At 35.7% G+C, this 24,308-nt stretch overlaps 1 protein-coding gene across 12 annotated transcripts in view; it reads right to left on the bottom strand.

The window, feature by feature from the left end:
• The window catches only part of Ttn (titin), a 274,946-nt gene that overhangs the window by 131,456 nt on the left and 119,182 nt on the right, over window positions 1-24,308 (bottom strand). For 7 of the 12 annotated variants that reach the window (XM_023719078.1, XM_023719080.1, XM_023719081.1 and 4 more), the window contains exons 121-156: window positions 24,059-24,139; window positions 23,827-23,913; window positions 23,569-23,652; window positions 23,217-23,318; window positions 22,569-22,673; window positions 21,844-21,924; window positions 21,588-21,656; window positions 21,282-21,365; window positions 21,037-21,120; window positions 20,670-20,753; window positions 20,371-20,454; window positions 19,812-19,892; window positions 19,298-19,516; window positions 18,453-18,530; window positions 18,121-18,195; window positions 17,827-17,919; window positions 16,536-16,613; window positions 16,095-16,349; window positions 15,801-15,884; window positions 15,543-15,620; window positions 14,807-14,890; window positions 14,469-14,552; window positions 14,196-14,279; window positions 13,724-13,990; window positions 13,316-13,402; window positions 12,127-12,201; window positions 11,836-11,919; window positions 11,234-11,323; window positions 10,547-10,636; window positions 9,893-9,970; window positions 8,672-8,740; window positions 8,422-8,526; window positions 7,994-8,299; window positions 7,143-7,223; window positions 6,324-6,401; window positions 5,633-5,716 (exon numbers count right to left, since the gene is read on the bottom strand). The exons of 2 other annotated variants lie outside the window; for them this stretch is intronic. In XM_023719078.1, the coding sequence (XP_023574846.1) occupies window positions 5,633-5,716; window positions 6,324-6,401; window positions 7,143-7,223; window positions 7,994-8,299; window positions 8,422-8,526; window positions 8,672-8,740; window positions 9,893-9,970; window positions 10,547-10,636; window positions 11,234-11,323; window positions 11,836-11,919; window positions 12,127-12,201; window positions 13,316-13,402; window positions 13,724-13,990; window positions 14,196-14,279; window positions 14,469-14,552; window positions 14,807-14,890; window positions 15,543-15,620; window positions 15,801-15,884; window positions 16,095-16,349; window positions 16,536-16,613; window positions 17,827-17,919; window positions 18,121-18,195; window positions 18,453-18,530; window positions 19,298-19,516; window positions 19,812-19,892; window positions 20,371-20,454; window positions 20,670-20,753; window positions 21,037-21,120; window positions 21,282-21,365; window positions 21,588-21,656; window positions 21,844-21,924; window positions 22,569-22,673; window positions 23,217-23,318; window positions 23,569-23,652; window positions 23,827-23,913; window positions 24,059-24,139 (3,732 nt within the window). The remainder of the gene's footprint in view (window positions 1-5,632; window positions 5,717-6,323; window positions 6,402-7,142; window positions 7,224-7,993; window positions 8,300-8,421; window positions 8,527-8,671; window positions 8,741-9,892; window positions 9,971-10,546; window positions 10,637-11,233; window positions 11,324-11,835; window positions 11,920-12,126; window positions 12,202-13,315; window positions 13,403-13,723; window positions 13,991-14,195; window positions 14,280-14,468; window positions 14,553-14,806; window positions 14,891-15,542; window positions 15,621-15,800; window positions 15,885-16,094; window positions 16,350-16,535; window positions 16,614-17,826; window positions 17,920-18,120; window positions 18,196-18,452; window positions 18,531-19,297; window positions 19,517-19,811; window positions 19,893-20,370; window positions 20,455-20,669; window positions 20,754-21,036; window positions 21,121-21,281; window positions 21,366-21,587; window positions 21,657-21,843; window positions 21,925-22,568; window positions 22,674-23,216; window positions 23,319-23,568; window positions 23,653-23,826; window positions 23,914-24,058; window positions 24,140-24,308) is intronic. 3 more of the 12 variants (XM_023719086.1, XM_023719087.1, XM_023719089.1) reach the window with 3 other exon arrangements.

The raw sequence follows: 24,308 nt of genomic DNA, 5'->3' as shown, positions 1-24,308 counted from the left end.
ACTTCCTCAGGCACCTCAGGCACTTAAAAGATATTAGTGAAATTGCCCTTAGGACTCATGAAGACACCTTGAATGAAGTATCTGCATGAGCAGAATGGTATTATCCAGCTCAGGTCAGGGACAGGTATCTGAAACAGGCGGGACTTCCGGCTTTTTAGGTACCACCAAGGGCATTTTCTTTTCAGAAAACTTTCTTTGGGAGCCTCAAGTACTTAAAAGATATTAGTCGTTTTTACACTTAGAAGGTACAAACAGCACAAGACACAGTGAAAGAAAGGGCTGCTTCTTCCTTGAACCTGTGATTAGTACCTGCAACAGGTGGGGCTTTTGGCTTTGGGGTAGGAGTTTCTTTTATTTTCTTTGGGGAGGCCACATCCTTTGGAGCCTCAGGTACTTTGAAGATATTAGTAAATATTAGTTAAAAAAGGAATCAGCATGAACCCAGGCACTATCTACACGTCACAAGAGTCTCAAGGCTAGGAGTGACTGTGGAGAATGTACCTTGGACAGGTACTGCTTCAGGCACTTGGGGAGGACGCGCTTGTCCTTTCTTTTTCTGCATGACTTCTTTGGGAGCCTCAGGCACTTCAAAGATATTAATATTTTTACATTTAGGAGCTAAAAGAATCAGTTCGAACAGTAAACACATTTTGACACAGAGCCATTTCTGCACCCATTTAATCTTCCAGCGAGATATACCTTCGTCTGAAGGAGCTTCATGCCTTTTCTGAGGAGCCCCAAGCACTTTCTGTTCGGGGACAGTTTCTTGGGTAGCTTCAGGCACTTGAAGAAATTAGTATTTTCATGTTAAATGTTATAAAGATCACTAGGAACAGCAAAATAGTTTCAAAACGACTAGAGCTAGTTCTTGAGGCTTGGCAACTTGTACCTTTAGCGGAGGGAGCTTCTCTTTTTTTGGAAGGAGCTCTCTTTGCAGGGACAGCTTCTGAGGGAACTTTGGGCATTTGAAAGATGTTAGTATCTCACACTCATGGGTTAAAAATGATTAACAGAAGCAGTAATCACAATCAGAGAGCAAATGCAGCTTTTCGTAAGTTTCTTCTCTTCCCCTCTCTGCTTTTGCTCCATTAATAATTTAATCTAACGGGGCTCAGAGGACCCTTAAGAGGAGGGTCTCAGTGTCCTAACCGTAAGGTCAGTCAGCCCCGCCTACGTGGGGATTCCACGCCTGTCGTTCAGCCAGTGGCAAGTGAGAAAATTACTGTACCTAAAACACACAACTTTCCTTCCTTGTCATTATTACCCAGATAACATGGTATAACAATTATGCATATAATACCAACACTACATTTGCTGTTTTAAGTAAAGATGGTTTTTAAAGTATATGAGAGCACCATATTGTTTATATGTAAATACTATGGCACTTTGTGTAAGAAATTTACATATCGATAGATTTCGCTTTCTGCCCAGGAAACCCATGGAGATGGAGGGAGACTGTATTGTTACATAGATACTTTAAGGAAGGATTTGTGTTGTGGCAGGAAAAGTCATAAATTCCTTTTAGACGGAACTAATAGTGGAGTTTTGGGACCTTTAAAAAGATTATTGTGTTATATTTAAGAATTACAAGGAGGAACAACAGTTCTAAGGGCAGAGGATGTGCAGTTTCTTCACACCAGTTCAGAGGTGACATGTACCTGGCATAGGTGGCACTTCAGGCTCTTCAGGTACATCCTCAACTACTTTAGTTGCAGGAGCATCTTCTGTCGTGGCTTCTGGAGCTTTGAAGATATTAGTATTGTAATACTCAGGGGTTAGGAGGGTCAGTGGAGATATTCACTTCAGAAACTAAACCAAACTGATAGCTGTGGCTACAAGGCTACTCCCTTCAAGAGTCAGAGCAGGCACAAAATCTTGAAGAAGGGAAATTAAATCTCGTTTCTTTCATTATCACCCAGCTCCCAGCTATTGCACCCTTAACGAGCACTTGTTAAATGTTATTAAATAAGCAAGAAGGAAGAAATGACAGCATGCACGATGCCTTTAGAGGAGGTACTTCAATTTCAGAGGAAGTAGCCACGGGTGTTGCTTTTATAGGGACAACTTGAGTGAAGGAATCACCTCAAAATCTTTAATTCAGTGTACTGAGGAATTATGAGGGGCTGTGGAGTGTTTCTGTCATAGCTGCACACACAGGAGCATTCAAGCATGGGGACCCCCAGAATCTGATTAGCTGGTAGTAGTGTCGCCCCTGGTTATCAGGGGTTGTCTTCCTGGTCACTGCAATATTAGAAATCCTTTCTTTTCCTCTAAGAATAGTAGATGTACAGAGAATTAGATCATGGAAAGTAAAGAAAAAAATTAGATGGTCCTTAATCGTGTAACATTAGCCATTGCATTGCCAACTAAATGGCCTATTCACTGCTTATTTTGCAGCTTCACTTTAGGTATCCTTAAAAAGTGAGCGTCTTTTGAGTTTAGGAAAGGGTTAGCTGGAATTATTTTGCCTTGATTTTAGGAGGTTCTCAAATGTGTAATGTGAAAGGAAGATGCTATAAGCAGAGTAACTTACTTTGAATTAAATATTCTCTTTAAGTCATGCTTTTCTAAAATATTTTAAAGTTATATTTAAGTTTTATTGAAGATAATATCTATATATCTATGAAAAAACTTATATATATTGCAAATCATATATATGTATCTATGAAAAATAAGCATATACATATAGTTTATTAAACTATGTATAGTTTATTTTAATAGGGAAGCAATTTGATAAGCAAAGATGACTTGGGATTCCCATCATAGGGAGGGTTGAATTACTGCCACATTGTGTGACACTGATTCCTACTTTAAAGGGACATGTGTTGAGCCGGTTCAGTCTAGTTTCAATATTAGAAATGACTGACTGCTAATTTTTTCTAGACAGTATGATTTTTACTATTTTTGCAAAGGAAAGTAATGGGTAGTTTTTTATTGATGAATACATCCATGGCATATTTGGGTATACTATTATATGCCTATCTGTTTCTCTGCAGTTCTCATAAATTATATAGTTCAACTAGCTTTCATGTATATGAAGTAAAGATTTCTTTCCTCTTTCCTCTTGAATGGATCACCGAGACATATATGTATATTTGGTCAAGGTTTTGATGGAGGATGCATTTCTCTGAAGTAATTGCCTTGGAAACCACTGGGGCTTTAAAAATGTTAACATTTTCATGCACATTAACCACAACTACAAACATGAGATGAGGGAGTAGACGTTCTTCTGGTTTGTACCTGTTGATGGTAGTGGTTTTCTTCTTTTGGTAATAATAGTTCGTTCCTCTTGAACCACATTCGTGAAGATCTCAAATTCTTTAAAGATATTAGTATATGTATGTTTTTTAATTGAGAAAAGGCAAAGACAAAGGCATGACATATACAGTAAGTTATGTGCATTAACACATATTGTGCCTTCAGGTTAGAAATTTGATTTTTTCTTTTTAAGAATTATCTTTGTACATTATTCTATTTTGTGAGGCAAGTTATAGCCAGTTTCTTGTCTTGGGCATCCTTGTCAGATGCTCAAAAGATATTAGTGTTTTAGCATTGGAAGTTATAAGAGCATACATTAAACACTAAACGTATTTTTCAGACTAAAGAAGACAGATTTATAAAAATCTCCTTTAGATTTTTGTAACTAGAGAATTATACCTTCAACTGGGGGATATTCTGGGCTTTCAGGAGCAGCTGCAGTTAATTCCACTTCTGGAAACACTTCTCTGCTTGTATCAGGCTCTTTAAAGATATTAGTAGGTTTACACTTAGAAATTGTAAAAACAGTGACTTATATAATACCTAATTTAAAAATCTTAAAGCTAGGGTATTCATCTGAGTTTGAAGTAGTTGAAATATACCTTTAGCTGCTGGTATCTCTCTCTTTTTAGTAATAGTCACGTATGTTTTTTCCTCAGGAACAACTTTCTTAGGAGGCTCAGGCACTTAAAAGATACAAATACCAAGAAAACATTGAGCTTCTAAAATGAGTCTGAAGATAAATTTTATTCAGATTGACTTACTAGTGATATATACCTTTTGCTACTTTGGTTTTTAGCTTTTGAGGACGAGTCACAAGTACTTTTTCTTCTATGACCGATTCTTCAGATGCTTCGTAAACTTTAAAGATATTAGTAGTTACAGAATGAGAGGTGTTTCAAGTTGCATCAAGAGTAGTATTAAGAGAAACATAATACACAGTATACAGTCATCATTCAAATTAACGGTAGCACATAGACATGAGTCAGAGAGAAGGCACTGGCTAGGAAAGAGGTCTCATTCCCAGTTGTGTAAAATAGGATTCTAGTTTTTCTTTAGAATCTAATAAAAATTGAAGAATTCATTGGCCAGGGACTTAATGTTCTTTCATTTTGCCCGCAGAAAAATATTGATCCAACTGTACTACTGTTCTGATTTGTGATGTACTTGTGTATATGTCAGCAAATACATTGAGTTGTACATTCAGAATTTTCTATTTTTGACCTACTGGAAATTCACATAAGTTCTTTTCTTCTCAACAGTTATTTATATTTTAAAACTACTTTAAATTATGGCTTCACAGTTCAAGATGAATGGGAAAACCAGTTAGCAGTTGGAAGCAGAAAAGAAAAGGCAAATAAAAACAGTAAGGACTTTCTTGAGCTTGGGGAAAGGAAAATTGCTGATAGCAATAACCAAGTTCAAGTACAGAAAAATTATTTGAAGGAGGAAGTGGTCACGTGCTTTTATCCCAACCTTATGTGAGCAAGAATTTTCTGGAGTGCTACATAGTATTCTATTCAGAGTAGGATAGCGAATAGAATAGAATAGAATATTATTTGATGTAGAATATTTACTATTTAGATTATTTTTCAAATTACTGAATCATAATTTCAGCCTACTGGGGAGTGTTGCCAAAATGTTAATGACTGCTTTGAAGAGTAAAAGAGTAATGATGATAAAGTATTCTGGGTTTTTAAAAAATATCTCATTTAAATATGATTATGAAGTTAAAGCAAGTTATATCATAGGATGAGAAAATAAACTGCTTCAAATCAAAAGATGTTTATGTGTAGAAGTTAGAAAAATTCAATAGGATAGCAGACTTTCTAAAAAACATAATATTATGAACATAGAACTATTTATTTTTTAAATTGTTGAGGAAATGTATCTTGTCTAAGGCTAATAGCCATTTATGTTAGTTAATTAGGGCCAAGTATTTTTGGCATACTAGGCATTTACAAAATATTGGTATATGTACTTTTTTTTTTTTTTTTGGCAATACCGAGGATATAACTTGGGACCTTGTCCTTGCCAGGCAGGCACTTAAGCCACTGAGCTATCTCCCCACCACAGGTATATTTACTTTTTAATCTATGTAGAAACACAAGGAATTTAAGAACATAGATGAAACCCAAGAGAAACATCAGTTTTTCTCAGCTTACTGTAAATCTCTGTGTCTTCAGGAAGAATAACAGGTAGTTTTTCTTCTTCAATAATTTTCTTAGGTACCTCAGGAACTTTAAAGATATTAGTGTATTAATAAGACATTAAAAATAACAAGAAACAAAACACAAAGATTTAACGTCACATTCGTTCACAAAGAATCCAATATTGACTGAAGAGTTATTTCATGTAAGATTACAGTGTATACCTTTAGCTGCTGGGACTTCCGGCTTTTTAGGAACAGCTTCATGAACTTGTTTTTCTGGAACAGCTTTCTTGGGCACTTCAGGTGCTTTAAAGATATTTTTTTCTTATTTGAAGAATATCATAATTGAGTACAAAATACAAGACTAAGAGGGGCTCTAACAAGGAACATAAAAAATGTCAAAATTTTAAGGCAACACGGGGCATTTGTCTAGATGGCTTTGAGGATGAAATTTTTGTTTTTGCTTTTGTTGTATTATTGTTTTTGAGACAGGGCCTCACCAAGTTGTCAAGTTGCCTGTGCTATACTTGAACTTGAGTTTTTGCTTTGTTAAAGCACTTTTCTTTTTAGAGACAGCATTGTTTTCTATTATCATTTAGAACATATTTATTTGTTTCCAGAGCTACTTGACAAGCACCTCCAGAATGAATCATTTTTGGAACAGAAGTGGAGATGTGAGTATTGCTTAGTTATTTCAAAAAGAGGGAAAATTCAAACAATAAAAACTTCGAGGTATGTTTTTTGTCCCTAAAGGGTCACCGTAAGAGGCAAGATTATGTTATCAATCAGAAATAGAAATTTCTGTCATTTGCTGTCATCTTATTTCACTGAGGAGAGAATGCCCTCTCTCTTCTCTGTGGAAAGTGAGTGAAGAGGGATTTATTACTAGTGATGAATCAGTGAAGGTGAGTACCTTTAGTTGGTGGAACTTTACGCTCTTCAGAAATGCGTACTTTCTCTTCTACCACAATTTTCTTGGACACCTCAGGTACTTGAAAGACAGTGGCAATAACTTATTTTAGTTTTAAGCATTTGTACATTTTTTTTTAGCAAGCAGAACATAAAAGATACATAACACAGAACATAGTCACAGCATAAAATGTAAACACGTTACCACAAACAGGACAGTATTTAAAATGTGGAGGATTCTGATGACAAACATGACAACAAAAACCCAGGAGGATTTCCCAGGTTAGAGTGGTAAGGACATGGCAAGAAAACCTGACAGTGCGCTTTCAACTTGGAGCTGTTTTGTTGGAACAATTGGTACTTTCTGTTTTGTTAAACTTTCTTACATGCTCAGGGACTTTGAAGAGATAAATCTATATTATTGATAAGACGTTTTTAAAATTTTCTGTTGTAAAAGAGGTTAACAAATGTGAATATTACAGGAATATTGGCATATTTAGCATATACTTACATTCAATGTTAATACCATTAGAAATAAGTAGGAAAACTGGCTTATGAATAAGCACATTAATGAACATATTGTCAAGCAACATCCAGGATACTTTGGCTCACAAGATTTATGTCTTAGGTATAATAATAGTGTCTATCTTTTGTTTTTAATGTCCTTTGGCTCCTTGGCCACTCTAAAGATATTAGTTTGTTTTAGAAATTCTAGTAACACAAAACACAGAAGAAAAATATCACGCAGAATGCAAGCTTGTAAAAGCAAACATTGTGCTACTGTATATGAAATTAGGTAAATAGTTGTTCACTAATAAAATACCTTTATCAGTTGGCTCTTTTCGAGGAACAACTTTAGTGGGTGGTTTTTTTGGAGGGATGATTTTCTCAGATATCTCAGGCCCTTCAAAGATATTAGTGTTTTGATTTAGAATTAACCCATAAAATAAGAAGTGCTTCTAAAGTTAGTATAATAAGAACTTGCCAAATACTTTATTTTTATTTTTGAATTTATAGTATGCACACTTCTGAAAAAGATTAGATTTTGCTAAATATGTGTATTTTATACTTGCTACATAAGACAGACACCCATTTCTTCACATTACATGTATATTATTCATTTGTGCAAGATTTGGAATAGTATTAGAAAGTATGGCAAAGGCCGTCTTTGCCCTACAGATGGGCTAGAATGCAGGCACTGTCGCCAACACATCACTTATTTCCTTAGTTCTCTAATAAAGACATCACACTCTTAATAATCACCAGCTCATGAAGAGTCATCTGACATTTTAACAAAGCAGTGGCTCTTTTGCCTGAACATGGAAATCACTCAAGGAGCTGAGGAGTGTCTTTCGCATGCAACAGACTAGACTGAGACTGACCAGTTATCTGAATGCTTGGAACAGTCATAGAACATCCTTGATCAGACTTTGAAAAGAGTGTACAAATTCATACCACAGCCTCCCAAAATGTAGGTATCGAATATTTTTCTCCTGTCTGTGAAAATTATACTGTCTTATATGTCAGTCTTTACATCCATCAGTTTAAACTCATGTTTAAAGCATTTTATTGGGATTTCTAATATTCCAAACCCAATATGTAATAGATTTTCAAAAGAATACCAGTTAGAACAAGATATAGAATAATTATTAATATCTGTAGAATTCCCTATACCTTTAGGTGGGGCTTTGGGTTTTTCATAAACTTCCACTTCTTCAGCCTCTAAGAATTCTATAACCCTATGGATTTCGTCAGCTTTGTGTTCTTCAAATCTGCGTGCTTCCACTTTGATGAATTCTTCTACCTCATGAAATTCTTCTTCTTCAAAGTATTCTTGAACTTCATGGAACTGCTCTTCTTCAAGAACTTCTTCTACTTCTGCTTCTGCTACTTCAAATTCTATTCTTTGCTTCACTATTTCCTCCCGTTCGTAAGCCACTGATATTTTTTCTTCAAGAACAGTTCTCCCTGAAAGAGCATCTATTTTAAGAGATTTACTTTTTTAAAACATGGAAGAAATCAAGATGTCACCTTAGAAATAGGATTGTAAAATAGGTTTGCATGCAACAACACAAGAAAACCAAGCATCTTTCCAAAAATACCTTTAGCAGGGGTGACAGCTTCTTTTTTAGGGACAGCGACTTTCTTTTCTGGGATTTTCTTTTCTGGGACTTTCTTTTCTGGGATTTTCTTTTGTACTTCGGGTACTTTAAAGATACAGTTTTAATACTTAGGGCTGCCAAATGTACACTTGCATAAACAACAGACATCAAAAACAAGTCACAGGGACACAAAACATAAATATTTTAATGAAGAAAGAAAAGAAATTTAAGCTTAAAAGAGAAAATGTACCTTTGACTGGGGGTGCCTCTTTTTTCTGCACAGGAACAGGTACTTTGTCTTCAGGAATTTTCTTTGGCACTTTAAAGATATTAGGTGTTTTAGCTAGCTGACAATAATATGCACAAGTAAACACCAAAAACAATATCAACATAATAATAATTGGACTGTCTAGGAAGCCACTCTATACTGTTGGATATCAATTTTAGAGGTAATAAGTACGCTCGCCCATGTGGTTCATGTGTGCTAACCATAGACAGCAGCTAAAATGTGTCCTCTAGGGGCCAGGGAATAGTTCAGTAGAATAAGTGCTTGCCTGGCAAGTGTAAGGGCCTGAGTTCAATCCCCGGTTCCAAAAAAAAAAAAAAAAAAAAAAAAAAAAAATGTCCTCTAAGAGCCTGTGCTATTTTCTATTCAATAAGAGATTAACACTGCTTTGCCAACTGCTACTATTTTTCCTTTGATAAAGACTTTTGTTTACAGTGATTATCACCCTAGGTATATAAGTGCTGTTAGAGGCCTCGTTTTCTTCTGGACACTGTTCTAACTGATGAAAGGGACAGTAAGTTGTAATTGCTGAAGATGCTCTCCAAAGCATTAATTGAATTAATGGAAGCAGTGGGAAATAGAAATTATACAATAACTCTGAATGCTTAGGTTTAATATTGCGAAAAGGACATAAGGGTCTTCAAATAGTTATTTAAGGATTACAAGAGATCTTCTTTTTCAATAAGGGAGCAAATATAGTAAAATCATTATAAAATATAACAAAACTTTACTTATATTATGAAATAAAATCAAGGAATAGAAGTTGGAGAAGAAATAGCCATTGTTACAGCTCTAAGTACAGATTAAAATCCTTAGCTATCTTTATTTTTTAAGGTATTTGGTACAGGGTCTCACTATGCAGCTGGGACTCCTAGTGACCTTTCTGTTTTAGTCTCTTCAGTGCTGGGTTACAGGTATGTACCACCATGCCAGTTCTGGCTGGCTGGCGTGGAAGTCCTTAGCTATCTTAAATAGGAAGTTTCTAGAATAATTTATACACATACACACTCAGAATTATTCATTAATGTTCTGGAAAAGGCTAACGAAATAATGAGTTGTGTTTTTACTGGCCATGAATTGGTTTGCTCTTTAAATTAGTGTAAGGAGGAAATAAAAGAAGACACATTTGCATTTTAAAAAGGAAGTGAATGGAGATTTGAAGCTGTTGATCAGGATGTGCTGTACCTTTAGCTGGTGGCGCCTCTGCTTTCTTAGGAACAGGAGTGGGCGCTTCAGGTACTGGTTTCTTAACCACTTTAGGCACTTGAAAGAAATTTTAAGCACATTTTAAAAGACAACATTCAACAAACACAGCAATACTCATATACAAGGAAATAAAGAATAAAAAGCTTTGATTTTTATCTTTAAAAGATATTAGCAACATAAATGGTAATATTACGTATGGGACAGGGCTTCTAGAAGTGTCAAGTGTATTACTGAGAACTCCTCCAAGCAAACATAACATCCATCATGCAAAAGATTGTCAGTCTTTAGAGATAAAGGGTTAAGAATTATTCAAAAAATTCACCTTCACCACACAAATACATTGTGGCTTCACATTAACATTGAATAAACAAAACTTAAGCTTGGTAATGTATGAGATAGCACTAAAGTGCTGATACCACAAAAGTCATTTTCTGTCCTTAGTTGTATTACAGATAAAATAAAAGAGGTCAGGAAGAAAAGGATACAGAGATTCAGCACAGGAAAAATTATTCTTCAGTTGTCATTTAGATGATGCAAGAAAAACATACCAGGGAATGTTAGGTTTAGATAAATTCTGAGAAAGATTTGGAGCATCAGTATTTTTAGATGTCTGACTGCTAAAAGCGGCTGTACCTCTGGGCGGCGCCACCTCCTCAACCTCCTCTATGCTAGGTGGTTCTTCTGGGATCTCTTCAGGAATAGGTTCTTCAGGTTCCTCATACACTTAAAAAATTATTATTGTGTAAATTATTCCTTCAATTCTTTTCAATCTTAGACTAAAATGATCAAACTTATCCTACTGAATGTTCTTGAAAACTCATTAGTCCTTCAAAAAATCTACCGAGTCTTCAACATATATTAGATGATTCCCAGACTTTGGATGGGAGGAAATTAAAATTAAAAGTACTATTATTTTAATAGAGGTAGACTTATTTGACATCATCCACTTAATAGGAAAAGTCAGATTTTCTGCAGCGGTTACTCAAGCAGACTGGGACTTTCACAAAGGCAAACATGATTGGTTAATAATGCCACCATTGCTATTCAAATCATTTGATAAAAAATTTCTCACAGCCAATTCAAAGCTTTTCTTTGAAATGAAACATATAAAATAACAAATAATAAACAAATTTCACATTTAAGAAGGAGATTCTAATGGTATTAGTTTGCCTGCCCAGTTTTTGTTAGGTAAATAATTTTTTTTTAGAGCCTGTGTATGTTTATTTCCTGGGGTAAAACAGACGTTTGCATACTTCAAGTATTGAACAATGGTAAGACAGTGTTGAGTCTGGAATGCTATTTTCTTAGAAAATCATCTACCTTCTACTGGTGGAACTTCTTCTTCTTCTTCTTTTTCTTCTTCTTGAGGAATGATGTGTCTTTCTTCCACCTTCTTAGTTACCTCAGGAACTTAAAAGATATTGATTATTTTAGGCACTTAAAATCCAAGAGACAAAGAAGAATACATGAACATCATGCTTTTTCTTTTCAAAACAAGAGAGTAATTATCACAATACACATGCACAAGATGACACAATGATATTTCACAGAAATAGTTAATTCAAGAAGAATAAAGAAGTTCGTGACTTCAGATTAAGGGCCTAGTAGAAAGAGTCACCCTAGCTTTTACACTGGAACCTCTTACGTTTTTACTAAGGGGAGCGGTTTTGGATCTTTACTACAGATCTTTAAAGCTTTTTTTTTATTTTGGGAAAAAGCATACAGACAGAAACAGTATACAACATACGACACACCAACACATGTGGGAAAACCTGACAAGACACCAGCGTGGTAGCAACAGTGTCACATGTGATGAATGCCAGTGACAGAGCACACAGCACAAACATTTATGTAGAATATCCTGTGTGAAGACCACAGTTCAACACGGCTGCAGCAAATACATCCGGTCAGGGATGATGTACCTCTGGCAGGAGGAGCCACTGCTTTCTTAAGACCCAGAGGAGGCACCTTCTTTTCTGGTTCTGGTTTCTTAGGTACCACAGGCACTTTAAAGATATTGTTTTATTTTGTAATTTCAGTTGCACAAACACAAAGACAGCAGACACAGCAATAAGATAAAGTATGCTAACCCAAACCAACCAAGATGTTTGGATCTTTATGAGCAAATGAAAGAAATGGGATGTTTGGATCTTTATGAGCAAATGAAAGAAAAGGCTAAGGTTCTTGGCTAAGGTTCTTGGGGATAGCAGTACCTGTGGCAGGAGGGGCTTCTTCTTTCTTGGACACAACTACTTTCTTCTCTGGCACTTTCTTCTTGAGCTCAGGTACTTTAAAGACATTAGTCACGATAAGAATTTATTTTGAGAGATAAGAAAGAGAAACAAAGAAGTCCACACACAGAAAGACCAACATGTAACAGTTCCTGAGGACAGGGTTGTAATACAAGTTGGGGTCCCAAGTAAGATGGTGTTATTAGGCTTTGTAAAGCAAGGGACAAGAAACCTACTTGATTATCTGAATAACTAAGATATTAGTGATTAGCACACATAAAATGTTATCTATAAAATATTTTGGAATGCTTAAAATCCAATAAAAGATCAGCCTTTCCATTTCATTGATTATATAACTATATGGTGGGAAGGGGGGATGCTTATTTTAAGGAGTGGTGCCACTATTTTTTTTTTAAAGAAAATATGATTGTGCTTTAAGGCATACACATGTTTATGTACTATGACCTGATTTAGCATATTAAGTGTGCATTCTAGTCATTCAATGGTGGAGGGATTTATACCTTATTTTAGCTTCAAAATATATTTGAGATTAGTAGGCATATGAGTGCTAATTTTATGGGAGTGCTAATTTTATGGGAGAAAAAGTTGAGGCCTAGATTGTTTGTAAGGCTTGCTCAGAGTAATGCAGCAAAGTGCAAAGCTGGGAGGCTACAATCAAGACCTGTTGGGGTGCTGTTTATGCACATGTGTCACAAGACATAAACTAATACTCAGTGTTGTAATGAACACATTAGTTTTCCTTTATCTTTTCAGCCTGGTGTTACAAAGGCTGATTAATAGATATGACTAGAGAATTAAATTTAAACATATTTATTTTAATTATGTTTTTCATGTAATTTTTCCCTAAAAATAATTTAGCTTTACAAAATAGCTACGTGAAAAAAATTATGATTTTTTTAAATGAAATTATAGAAAATCAGGTAGAGTTTCTTTGGGAATTTACAGGACAACACTTCCTTTTATTTTTGTTCTTTTTAAAAAAATTATTCAAAAAATTTTATTTTTGAATATGATAGCACTCATTTTTCTGAAACGTATATTCATGTCCTGTATAGTTTTGAAATATAATTTTTCCTGAAGCCCAGTTCCACTACAACTTCTCTGGTTCAGTTATGGGTAAAGAATGCACATATACTCTAGGGAGGTATACCTTTGGGAGGTGCTGGAGGTTCCACTTTTTTAGGAGCTGGAACAGGGACTTTCTTCTCTGGTACAGTTTTCTTTGTTACTTGAGGCACTTGAAAAAACATTTTAAGATATTAAAAAATCCACAAATACAAGATTGCATATAATAGAGACACCTAAGAATAAGTCCACAAACAGCTAACATTTGATAGCATGAAACCTTAAAAAACATTCAGGTCACTTAAAATGGACAGGCACACAAAGTAGATGCACAATATTAAGGGGACATATCCGGGATGTTTTGTAAGATTTAGGTGGTGGACAACATAGACAATAAAGAAGTACAGACAAAATTAGAGCTGAACAATAAGATGGACCCACAGGTAGAAGTCAACACAAAAGAGGGCTGTGGTTCCAAGAAGAGCTGCTATACCTCGAGCAGGTACGGGCACCTTAGGTTTAATTTCTGGAAGAACTTCCTCTTCTTCAGGTACTTCTTCTTCCTCAGGTACAAATTCTTCTTCCTCAGGAGGAACTTCTTCCTCAGGAGGAACTTCCTCTTCCTCAGGAAGAATTTCTTCCTCCTCTGGTAAAATTTCCTCTTCAGGAGCAATTTCTTCCTCCAGTGGAACTTCCTCTTCTTCTTCCTCTTCCCGAGGTATTGCTACAGGAACTGGTACTACTTCACGTTTCTTTGGCACTTTAAAGATATTTATTCAATTGTATAAGCATCACTTTTATGCAAAATATTTATAACAATGGGACAACATGAAAGCAAATGTTCTAAGATCATAAAGCATCCATTATCAGTATACATATGGGGAAGCATAAATTATAATTAGTAAGGCTGTATGACAACTCATTAATTTTCCTTTTTGTTCTGATTCCATGAGAGATTAATGTACCTTTGGGTGGTGGAGCTTCCATTTTTTTCAGAACAGGTGTTGGTTTCTTTTCTTCTGGAATCAGCTTCTTGGGTACCTCAGGCACTTTAAAAATAGTATTTGTCCTTAAGAATATGTTCTTTTACATTGTCTTATAGCCATAGATACAAAAAGAATCACAAAACAAACATATTTTTAACAAGACACTTCTAAAACATTTCGTTACAGAGAAATTGGCACATGAGTACATGGAAGGTCTCTCCACAGATATTTTATAGGATGAAGCATTGTTACCTTTTGTGGGTGGAGCCTCCACTTTCTTGGGAGCAGGCACTGGCACCTTCTTCTCAGGCACAGGCTTCTTGGGCACTTCTGGCACTAAAAGAAAAGATTTAGAGAAAAGTCTTATACAACAAAAATAGTGAGTCCAAGTGTAGTCTCTAAAAGCCCATGATAAGTTACAAAAATATGATAGAGAAATTTCCAGAAGCATTGTGTTTAAAATGCAATCTTTTGTTTCCCATAATATAAAAGAATTGTACCCCTAAAGAGTATAGGATTCAACAAATTAGTTTTTTAATTCTATGAAAATATGAAATACATTATTTTTGTTATATTGAAAGTTCATGTACCTTTGGCTGGTGGAGCTTCCACCTTTTTAGGAACAGGTGCTGGCACTTTCTCCTCTGGAACAGGCTTCTTAGGCACTTCAGGAACTTTAAAGATATCAAATAGAATTACTGTCACATTTTCCACCAAGAGGTAAGAATCTAGCAATGTAAGACCTTAATTGAAGCATCACCAGAGATTCTAACAATTTCATTATAAGACTGAAAGTAATATTCACAAAACAAAGGGCAAGTAATACACAAAAGTTAAAAACACTGAAAGAACACAGACCGATGATAAAGACAACACACAGTGCCCAATAAATAATGGCTTTGGCCATTTTGAGATTGGGAAAATTATTTTATGCTAAGAACTTTCTACTAAGGAGAAGGAGTCACGCATGGTGGTGCACACCTGTAATCCTAGCATTAGGAGGCTGAGGCAGGGACATTGTCTCAAGTTCAAGACCAGTCTGGGATACAAAGAGACTTTAAGGCTAACCTGAACTACATAACAAAACCTTGCCTTAATTTTTTTTTTTTAAAGTGAAGAAGCCAATCATTGAATATAAGCATACTTAAATGGCAAAGTTCATGAAAAAATGTATGGTGACCTTCTCCTGTGACTAATTGAGTGGCTCTTGTCTTGGCATTAATAATCTTAATATTATTACGGGAATAAGATTGCTGGAGCTCATCAAGTTATAGTATGTGGATAAATTATTGCATTACTGCACTGATGAGTTATAAAGAGATATACCTTTAGCTGGTGGAGCTTTCTCTTTCTTAGCGATCGGCACAGGAACTTTCTCCTCTTGCTTCTTAGGAATCTCAGGCACTTTAAAGACATTGTGATTGAGTTCTAACTCAGAGTAGCAACACTTCCATATAAAGCACATTTAATGGTTTTAGCAATAGATAACAGCACATACAAAGGCTTTGTACTCAGAAGAGAGTTAGCTAAGCAAGGGGCAGATTAAATCTCCTATGTACCCATCATCTCTGAATGGTGGTATACCTTTTGCTGGTGGAACTTCTTTCTTTTTGGGAACAGGAACAGGTTTCTTCTCTTCTGGAACAGGCTTCTTAGGTACCCCAGGCACTTTAAAGATATTATTAAGAATTGTAGAAATGATATAGAAAAGATATAAAGTGTAAAGCACCTGCACACACCATACTTTGCACCCCCAAATAGCTCTCTCTATAGCAAGCAGAGTTGGTCACTGGTGCTCATAACCCCCAGAATTCGGCAAGTCAGACACCCAAACTCCAAAGTTCTGTTGCACATCCCTTCATGGGAGAGAGCATCTACCTTTGGTTGGTATCACTGGCACCACTTCTTCCTCAGCTACAAGCTCCTCTTCCTCATGGAGGTACTCTTCCTCTTCATGAACGTACTCTTCTTCATGAATGTACTCTTCTTCATGAACGTACTCTTCTTCGTGAACATACTCTTCTTCATGAACGTACTCCTCAGCTTCTTCTACAAAATATTCCTCTTCATAGGTTTCAGCTTCCTCTTCAAAGGCAACTTCTTCAGGTTCTCGTTTCTTAGGTACTTCTGGCACTTTAAAGATATTTTCCCATTATTCAACCAAATCAAGACCCTTAAGGAACACAGGCCCATTTATAACAGAAGAAAGAATAGGTTGTGCCTCCCCACCCCCCCAAAAAGAAAGAACTTCACACAAAGAACTGAACATGAATTCAACAGCAAGGAGGACAACATATTAAAATAGGAGGTATTAGGTACCTCTGACAGGAGCTGCTACTTCCTTTTTAGGGACAGGTACTTTTGCTTCTGGGACAACCCTCTTGAGCTTCAGGGGCACTTGAAATATTAAGAGTAAGGAAATTTTATTGTCAGAAACAGGCCACCCAGTCAGTACTAGCGTTATTATAATTTAAATAGGTAGAATAATTTTGTAGCTGATTCTAAAGCAGCATATGTACAATTGTTCACTGCTAATAAACTTTACATTCATCATGGAAAGGATTCCAAACCTCAGAGAAATGAAAATCGACAGAAGTGTGAGATAGCAGAGTCAGAAACAAAACCATAGTATTCAGGTATCTCTGCTTGAAAGAGACATCTGTTACTGACAAGACAAATGACTTCTGGGTAAATACACTTCCTGTAATCACACGGAAGTCATTTCCTACTTAGTATAATGCAGAAGAAAAGTGCCTGGATATTGAATTAGCTTGTTTTTTTATCTTTGAAATGATTTTTAGAATGAGTAAATATCTTCCAAAGTTTATTATTATATTGTTACATCAATTTAAATATTAGGAATATGACACATGGTCACTGATGTTGATACAGACATTCTATTTTATGCATAATGTAGCCATGTGATAGGATACAGCCATTGAATAAGTGGCTGTGAATATTTTTTTTTTTTTCCTATTTTTCACATAGGGTCTCGCTATGAAGTTCAGGTCGGCCTCGTGCTCACTTTTGCAGCCCTCAGGCTGGTTCCAAACTTTTTTTTTTAAATTTGTGTGTGTGTGTGTGTGTGTGTGTGTGTGTGTGTCCAGCTCAGCCCACCAGGGGACGGGGCTGGCTGGCATGTGGTGCTGGGGGATTGAACTGCGGTCCCTGTGCTTTGCTAAGCTTGTTCTAAGTAGGTGCTTTAGACCACTGCGCCATCTCACCAGCCCCTGGTTCCAAACTTGTAGCAATCTTCCTGTCTCAACTTCCCAAGTCCTGCTCCTGGGCTTCATGGCGCATGCCTGGGGTTCTGCAACCTACATTGGTATGTGGTGTCCAGGATCCACCTCAAGACCTTATGCTTTCCAGGCAGTCTCTCATGCCACCAAGCTATCTCCCCAGCCCCATGTAAATATATTTCTTAATAATTATTCTTTCTAAAATTAACAATATCTCCTCATCCTGTACTAATAGCTCTTTTACTTACTTTCAACATACTTTTAACAATTAACTTTAAAAAGCACAAAAACAACAAAGTAATGAAAAACATAAGTGCATCAATTTCAAAAGAGACGTTATAAAAGACCACAGTCTAGGAAGGAAATGATACCTTTAGCTGCTGGCTCAGTCACCTGCTGTTTTTCACGTTTGGTAATTGAAATACGGATTTTTTCTTCGACAACTTTTTTTGGTTCTTCGGGCACTTTAAAGATATTAATTATTAAAGAGTATTAAGACCAACCCTATGAATGATGTGTAATAAATATATGTAAAAAACGGAAATGTAAGAATCAGGACCAGGACAGTCTACTTAGTAAAAACAGAGAATAGACAAGACTATAAGACACGTTGACAGAACAGAGATGACAAAATCGCTTGGGGCAGTCATTACTCTGAAATGTACCTTTGGGTGGCGGAGGTTTGAGTTTCTTAGGAATAGGCACAGGTATTTTTTCTTCAGGGACAGCTTTCTTCAGCACTTTAAAATATACCCAACATTAAGAGAGTTTTAAAAAAGGAACCAGTTTTCTTAAGAGTTAGTAAGAATGAAAAGTTAAGGAATGCAATATACAACAGTTTAACAATAACCCACAACTGTTGGACCAACTTGTAATATACAACATAACATATTGAAACACACATGATTCACACGCTGCTACTTGAACATGTATTTACAGTAGACACACATGCAGGGAACAAAAGGTTTCATGACTGATAATGTTTTTCTCACTCTACCTTTAGGCGGTGGAGGTTTTGGTTTTGTGGGAACTGGTTCTTTCTGGACAGGCTTCGCTGGAGTAGGCTTCTCAGGTTCTTTAAAAGTACATACAAGGTATTTAATGTTAGACCTTATGGCATAAATAAATAACATTTCTTAAGTAAGATCAAAGAATTAAACTAATAATTTTTTATTTACAGTGCAACACAATTCTTAGAGGTAAGAATTCTAATTCTTAGAGGTAAGAATTAGAGATATAAAGAATACTCCAAAAGATGAAAACAAGCTTGTATTTCTCTTTCTCCTTGCTTTTTATTTTACTTAGGTGATTGTAATTCTCTTGTATATTAAAATTCTCATGTCACTTGAGATATACAAAATTATGTATTATTTTTATAATTATATCACTTTTATAATTCTTATACTATTTTTTCCATTATATTAATTTTTGATGCTATCTGTAAAACTATGCAGCAAATTCTTAAACTTAGGCTATGAAAAATTAGAAAATAAAAAAGTAAAATAATACTGGCTCATTTCAAAATCACAGTGGAATTTATTTATGAAGTAAAAAATTCTTCAGAAGCAAAACTATATAGGACAATAGATTTGATCTTCATTGTCATTATTTTTGAGGCAGCTGTTGTCAACTTTTGATGATAGGAACTAAGAATAATTTTACAAGAGCCTTAATAGAGGATCCTTCCCTAACAAAGAAAAAATTATCCAAGAAAAAATACTCTGAATTTTTCAAGTGAAACAAAATTATTTTCAAATTTCTTTGGGTATCCAAATTTTTATTCTGTTCTAATGGAGTCTGCACACATGTCGTGTGGTTTTGGGTTTGTAGTTTTGCTCCTACCTGTGATATATTCTTCATGTTCCTTATATTCCTCATAATGTTCAAACTCATGCTCTTCATAATCTTCATATTGGTCATATTCTTCTGTGGGTTCATACTCTTCAAGTGCTTTATAATCTTCATATTCTTCATATGCCTCATATTCCTCTTCCCGTTCCTCTGAAACGGTTTCTTCTTCTCGGGTGTAAGACCATTTTTTCTCTTCTGTCACACTCACTTCTAGAATAATATTGACAACAGGCAGTTTTTTATTTAAAGCCCACTCAGGAATGATCATGACAATGTTTGGTTTTACTTCTCTGTGATGGTTTCATGCACTGGTTGTGGGAGACCTGACTGTCCTTGGCTAGTCTGGGCTAGGTATTATGAAATATCCATTTAATAACTGAGATTTTAAACGTTTAAGTCCTTGTACTTAGTCAGTAATAAGCCAATAAAGTAGAGGAGTCCAGTGGACTCAGCAGGCAGTCATATAGTTTCATGCTTTATGTAATTTAATCAAAGCATAATATACCTTTTGTAGGCCGAGGCTCTCTCTTTGGAACTTCGATGGATACTTTTTCTTCTGCAACAACTCTTTTTCTCAGTTCAGTCACTTAAAAAGAGTAATTATTAAAAATAAATTGTAAGATTCTGGAGACATACGTGCTAAAAGAAATTTTGCCCAATCAATCGAAGGACAAAAGCAGCCGTAACGATGCTCCTTGTTAATGTCTCACTTGCATGGCAAAGATAAATCAACAGACTTAGTACTAAACATGCTCTAACATATCTCTGAATTTTTCTCTAAATTTAATGCTTCAAATTTATTAAATAACTACAGGAAGGTCAAGTACTACATACAAGCAAGTTAAGAAAAGACAACTACACAGAAGAAAAGACAATCAAAATACATACAGGTACTAAAAGAAATTAGGTTATATAAATAGATTCTTCATCTTAATTCTAGATGTTTTCATAAGCTCCACTGGTAGAAAATGTAAGATTTCAATGACATAGTATAATTCACAATTGTACTAGATTAGTCTCAATATCTACATGCTTATTTTGATTTCTCGAAAGAGTCAGTATACCTTTAGTTGGTGGCTCAGGTTCTTTTCTGGGTTTTAGTTTTGGAAATTTCTCTTCTGGGACATCTCTCTTAGGTTCCTCAGGCACTTTAAAGACAGATTTTACTTTAAAGAGTTGTTTTCCTCACTCAAACCACAAAAAGGCAATCATATGGTAGTATTCGAAGCATAGAAGATTTGACATTTCATTACTCCCAACATAAAACAAGAACAAAGACCACACAGCCCGCACCCACAATCATTGTGCTTAGTAAAGAGAACATGGCCAGGATAGCGCTGCTTGTGTTAGAGGGCTGATGTACCTCTTGCTCTTCGAGGCTCCTCTTTTTTAGTTACAGCAACAAGAACTTTTTCTTCCTGAGTAATTTGCGTGTGCCTCTCAGTCACTTAAAAGAAAATTTTAGGATTAGGAAATTACATTGCTGAAAGTGGAATGTTTCAAATTTATATTAGCCAGAAGGTAATGTGATTTTATAGTAAAAGAATTTACAAAGCATACACAACTAAACATCACAAACAATATTCCACCTAAAGACAAGGCGATAGTATACCAATGCCACCAATAGACACCAAATATCTACAGATAAGAAAATGTGACATAAAGGATGGCCGACTGAGAAAAACAAGACACTAGGTTCCTAATTTCTGGTGTTGGGAGACTTTGTTTACCTTTAGCTGGGGGAGGCTCTTCTATCTTAACCACTTTTGGAGGAACCCTTTTTTCTGGAACTGGTTTCTTCGGTTCTTCTGGCACTTAAAAGATATCAGGCAACATGGTCAAACATACAACATGAAATGCATTAGATGTAGGAACAATTATTTTCTTGAAAATTTGAAGAGTCAATTTAAGATAAAAAAAGACAGACAGAGAGAGAGTTGGATATTTTTCAAGAATAAAGTAAAACCTAATATACCTGCTGGTGGTGGCAATTTTTCCTTTTTAGGAACAGGAGCAGGCACTTTCTTCTCTGGTATGATTTTCTTAGGTGGCTCAGGAACTTTAGAAAGACCAGGTTTAAGAATATTAGTTTATATAATATTAAGAAATGACACTAGTTTGGGACTTAAATCTCACTTTTAAAAGTTTACACATATACACACATTAATGACTACACTCAACAAAAATGGTCAGATGTGCTGGCAAAATGTTATACAAACTAAAGGCATTGCTTCACCTATTAAGACAGATGGCATTGGACTTTTTTTGAGAGAAATTCTACCTTTTGTTGCTGGAGGCTCCTCAACCTTGGCTGGAACTTTTGGTTTTGGTATAATTTTCTTCTCAGGCACTTGAAAAAGATTATAAAATATACTTGTAGAAAATGTCCAGATTTTTAAAAATAAAAATGTAAGGTATCTTTTTCATTAGTCATACTATTTATCAATATTTGCAATATAGTAAAGAAATCAGTATATGATGACAAAAAGAATGGGATAGACCAACGTAGGGTAAAATGAATGAAGGAGTCTGGATACCTTTGGCTGGCTCAGCTTCCACTCTTTTAGAAATAATGTGCAGCTTTTCTTCTACAACATATTCCTCGGGCTCTTCCATCACTTTAAAAACATTAATTTTAAAGGAGTCCAATTGTAGTGTTTTTCACATTTAATTTTAGCAGTAATTTATCACTCTGAAGAGTATTTAAAACAGCAAAAGTTTAACACTTGCTGATTACATGAAAGTTCCCACTTAAAATATGTGTCTTAAGAAAAGATAATTTTCTTCCCATAAAGTGAATGGGAACATTTTCATTAATTTAATGTTTAAGTACGTCATAAAGAGATAGTGCTTCTCTTTAGAGGAGTAACAGGACAGGTGGAAAACCAAGCCTCATTCGAACAGTAAAATAAACAAAAAAACCCAAGAATTTGAGGACAATTTTCAAAACACAAGCCAACACTAGACCAGAAGGCTGCAGAGCAGAAAATAATTGAGGATTTAAACTGAATTGTAAGATACTTTGAGCACTCATGAGTCAAGTTAATCACAGTATGGAGAAGCCCGGTTAAAAAGACATCTAGTTTTTACAATGAATGTAAATCTAATAATACTCGCGAATCTTGTGTTTTACTTAGAAGATGCAGCTAATGAGGCTAGTTGATGACCACTGAATGTGTGTCATTTTTCCTTAGTGTAATAAGCAACCTGTGAGTGAGAACATCAAGAATCCAGATTATCTCTAGCTCATTTGGTTATTTACCTTCATATTCTGTAATTTCCACTTCCTCCTCCTCCTCCTCTCTTTCCTCTTCTCTATAAACTGAAACAGAGACTCTTTCTTCTTCTGAATAACTCCATTCCTCCTCTGCAGGTGTGTTAAAAGATAAGATTTAATTTAAAGTCAGCATGCTGAAATAGGAGTAAGGGCCATGTATTCCCTAGAGGCAAATATCAGCTCTTCTATCTGTTTGGGACACAGGACTTCCTTACTGCAAGAAGGAGAGGGCGACTTAAGAGGAGGGGATGGTACAGCCAAGACTAAGAGTGAAACTTCAGTCATCGCCAAGGTAACCCCTTCCACAGTGGTCACATTATGCAAGCAGCACACTCACTTTCTTAGAATGACTCAAAGGTAATGTAGACACAAAAGATTCAGTTCCAGAAAACTAAGACAGGCAGATATATTTGGAAACCAAGGTAAGAGGAAGAAACTGACAAGGATAGATTCAAAGGTAAACAAACACTTCTGGAGGGGAACAACAGGTAGACACATTCAAAAACTTATGCAAGAGGAACCTATGTAAGTAACTAATAAAGACAGGTTCAAAGGTAAACAAGCACTTAGAGAAGAGGAGAAGACTTGAGGAAAGACAAAAACTCCTTCCTCCCCTCGCTTCCGGTGCTGTACCTTCATGCCGCATGACTTCCACTCTCTGAGGAACGGCAACGGATAGTTTTTCTTCACCAACAAATCTTTTTTCTTCTACAACAGTTTTCTTAGAAACTTCAGCTTTAAAAGAGCATTAAAGTTGAAGTTTAAAATGTAAGAATTTTAATAAATTCTTTCCTTAATATTTTGGGAGACTTCTGCAGTAATACTATTCTCACTAGCAAATTGGGAAAACGTCACATATCACAAATGTATAGACATTCAGGTCTCTCAGAAGTAAGACACGTGGTAGGTACAGGAAGAGACCAGACAGAAAAAACAAGAATTTACATGCTGAAGTATTTCCAACAGAGGCTGAGAGAAATCCTACCTCGGGGAGGAGGAGCTTTCTTAGCGACAGGAACTGGCACTGGAACTTTCTCCTCTGGGACAGGTTTCTTCAGGGGAGCTGGTACTTCAGAAATATTATGCATATTTAGAGCTTAAGTGTTATCTCACTGAATCCCAAAACACACCAAAGATATGCAGCCACAAGATGCATATCCTATCACAAAGTCTACTTTTTTTTTTTTTTTTCATGTTGGAACATAATACAAAGATGGTTCTTGCTAAGATGGAGAAACAATACCTTTTCGTGGAGGACGAGGAGCTTCTTCCTCTTGTGGAGGAGCAGGTGGTTTTTCTTCTGGAACTTTCTTCCTTGGTATTTCTGGCACTTAAAGAATAGTATTCAGGTTATAAATGATCAGAAAGGCAAAATAAATGAGACACATAGACCTGGAAGACCCATTAAAGAAGACATGCAGTTAAAGAAGCTTGAAGGTAAAACAAGGTCATTGCGTGGAAAAGGGAGGAAGTACCTGTTGGCGGCGGAGATTCCTCTCTTTGAGTCACGATGGTTATTTTTTCTTCCACGACAACTTTCTTCTGTACTTCAGGAACTTGAAAAGATATTTTTGAGAGTTGACTTGATATTTTCCAAAGCAGTTAATACTGTACGTACTTATTTTATAAGAAAGTATATGGACAGACACTCTTTTGAGTTCGCACTCACCATAGGGCATTGGGTTAGAATTAAACCTGCTCAGTTAACAGATAAACACAGAATGT

The sequence above is a fragment of the Octodon degus genome, unplaced genomic scaffold, assembly GCF_000260255.1.
Source record: "Octodon degus isolate 3935 unplaced genomic scaffold, OctDeg1.0 scaffold00065, whole genome shotgun sequence".
NCBI classification, from domain to species: domain Eukaryota; kingdom Metazoa; phylum Chordata; class Mammalia; order Rodentia; family Octodontidae; genus Octodon; species Octodon degus.
The sequence above is the reverse complement of the archived record's forward strand: the minus strand, read 5'-3'. Positions and strand labels throughout refer to the sequence as shown.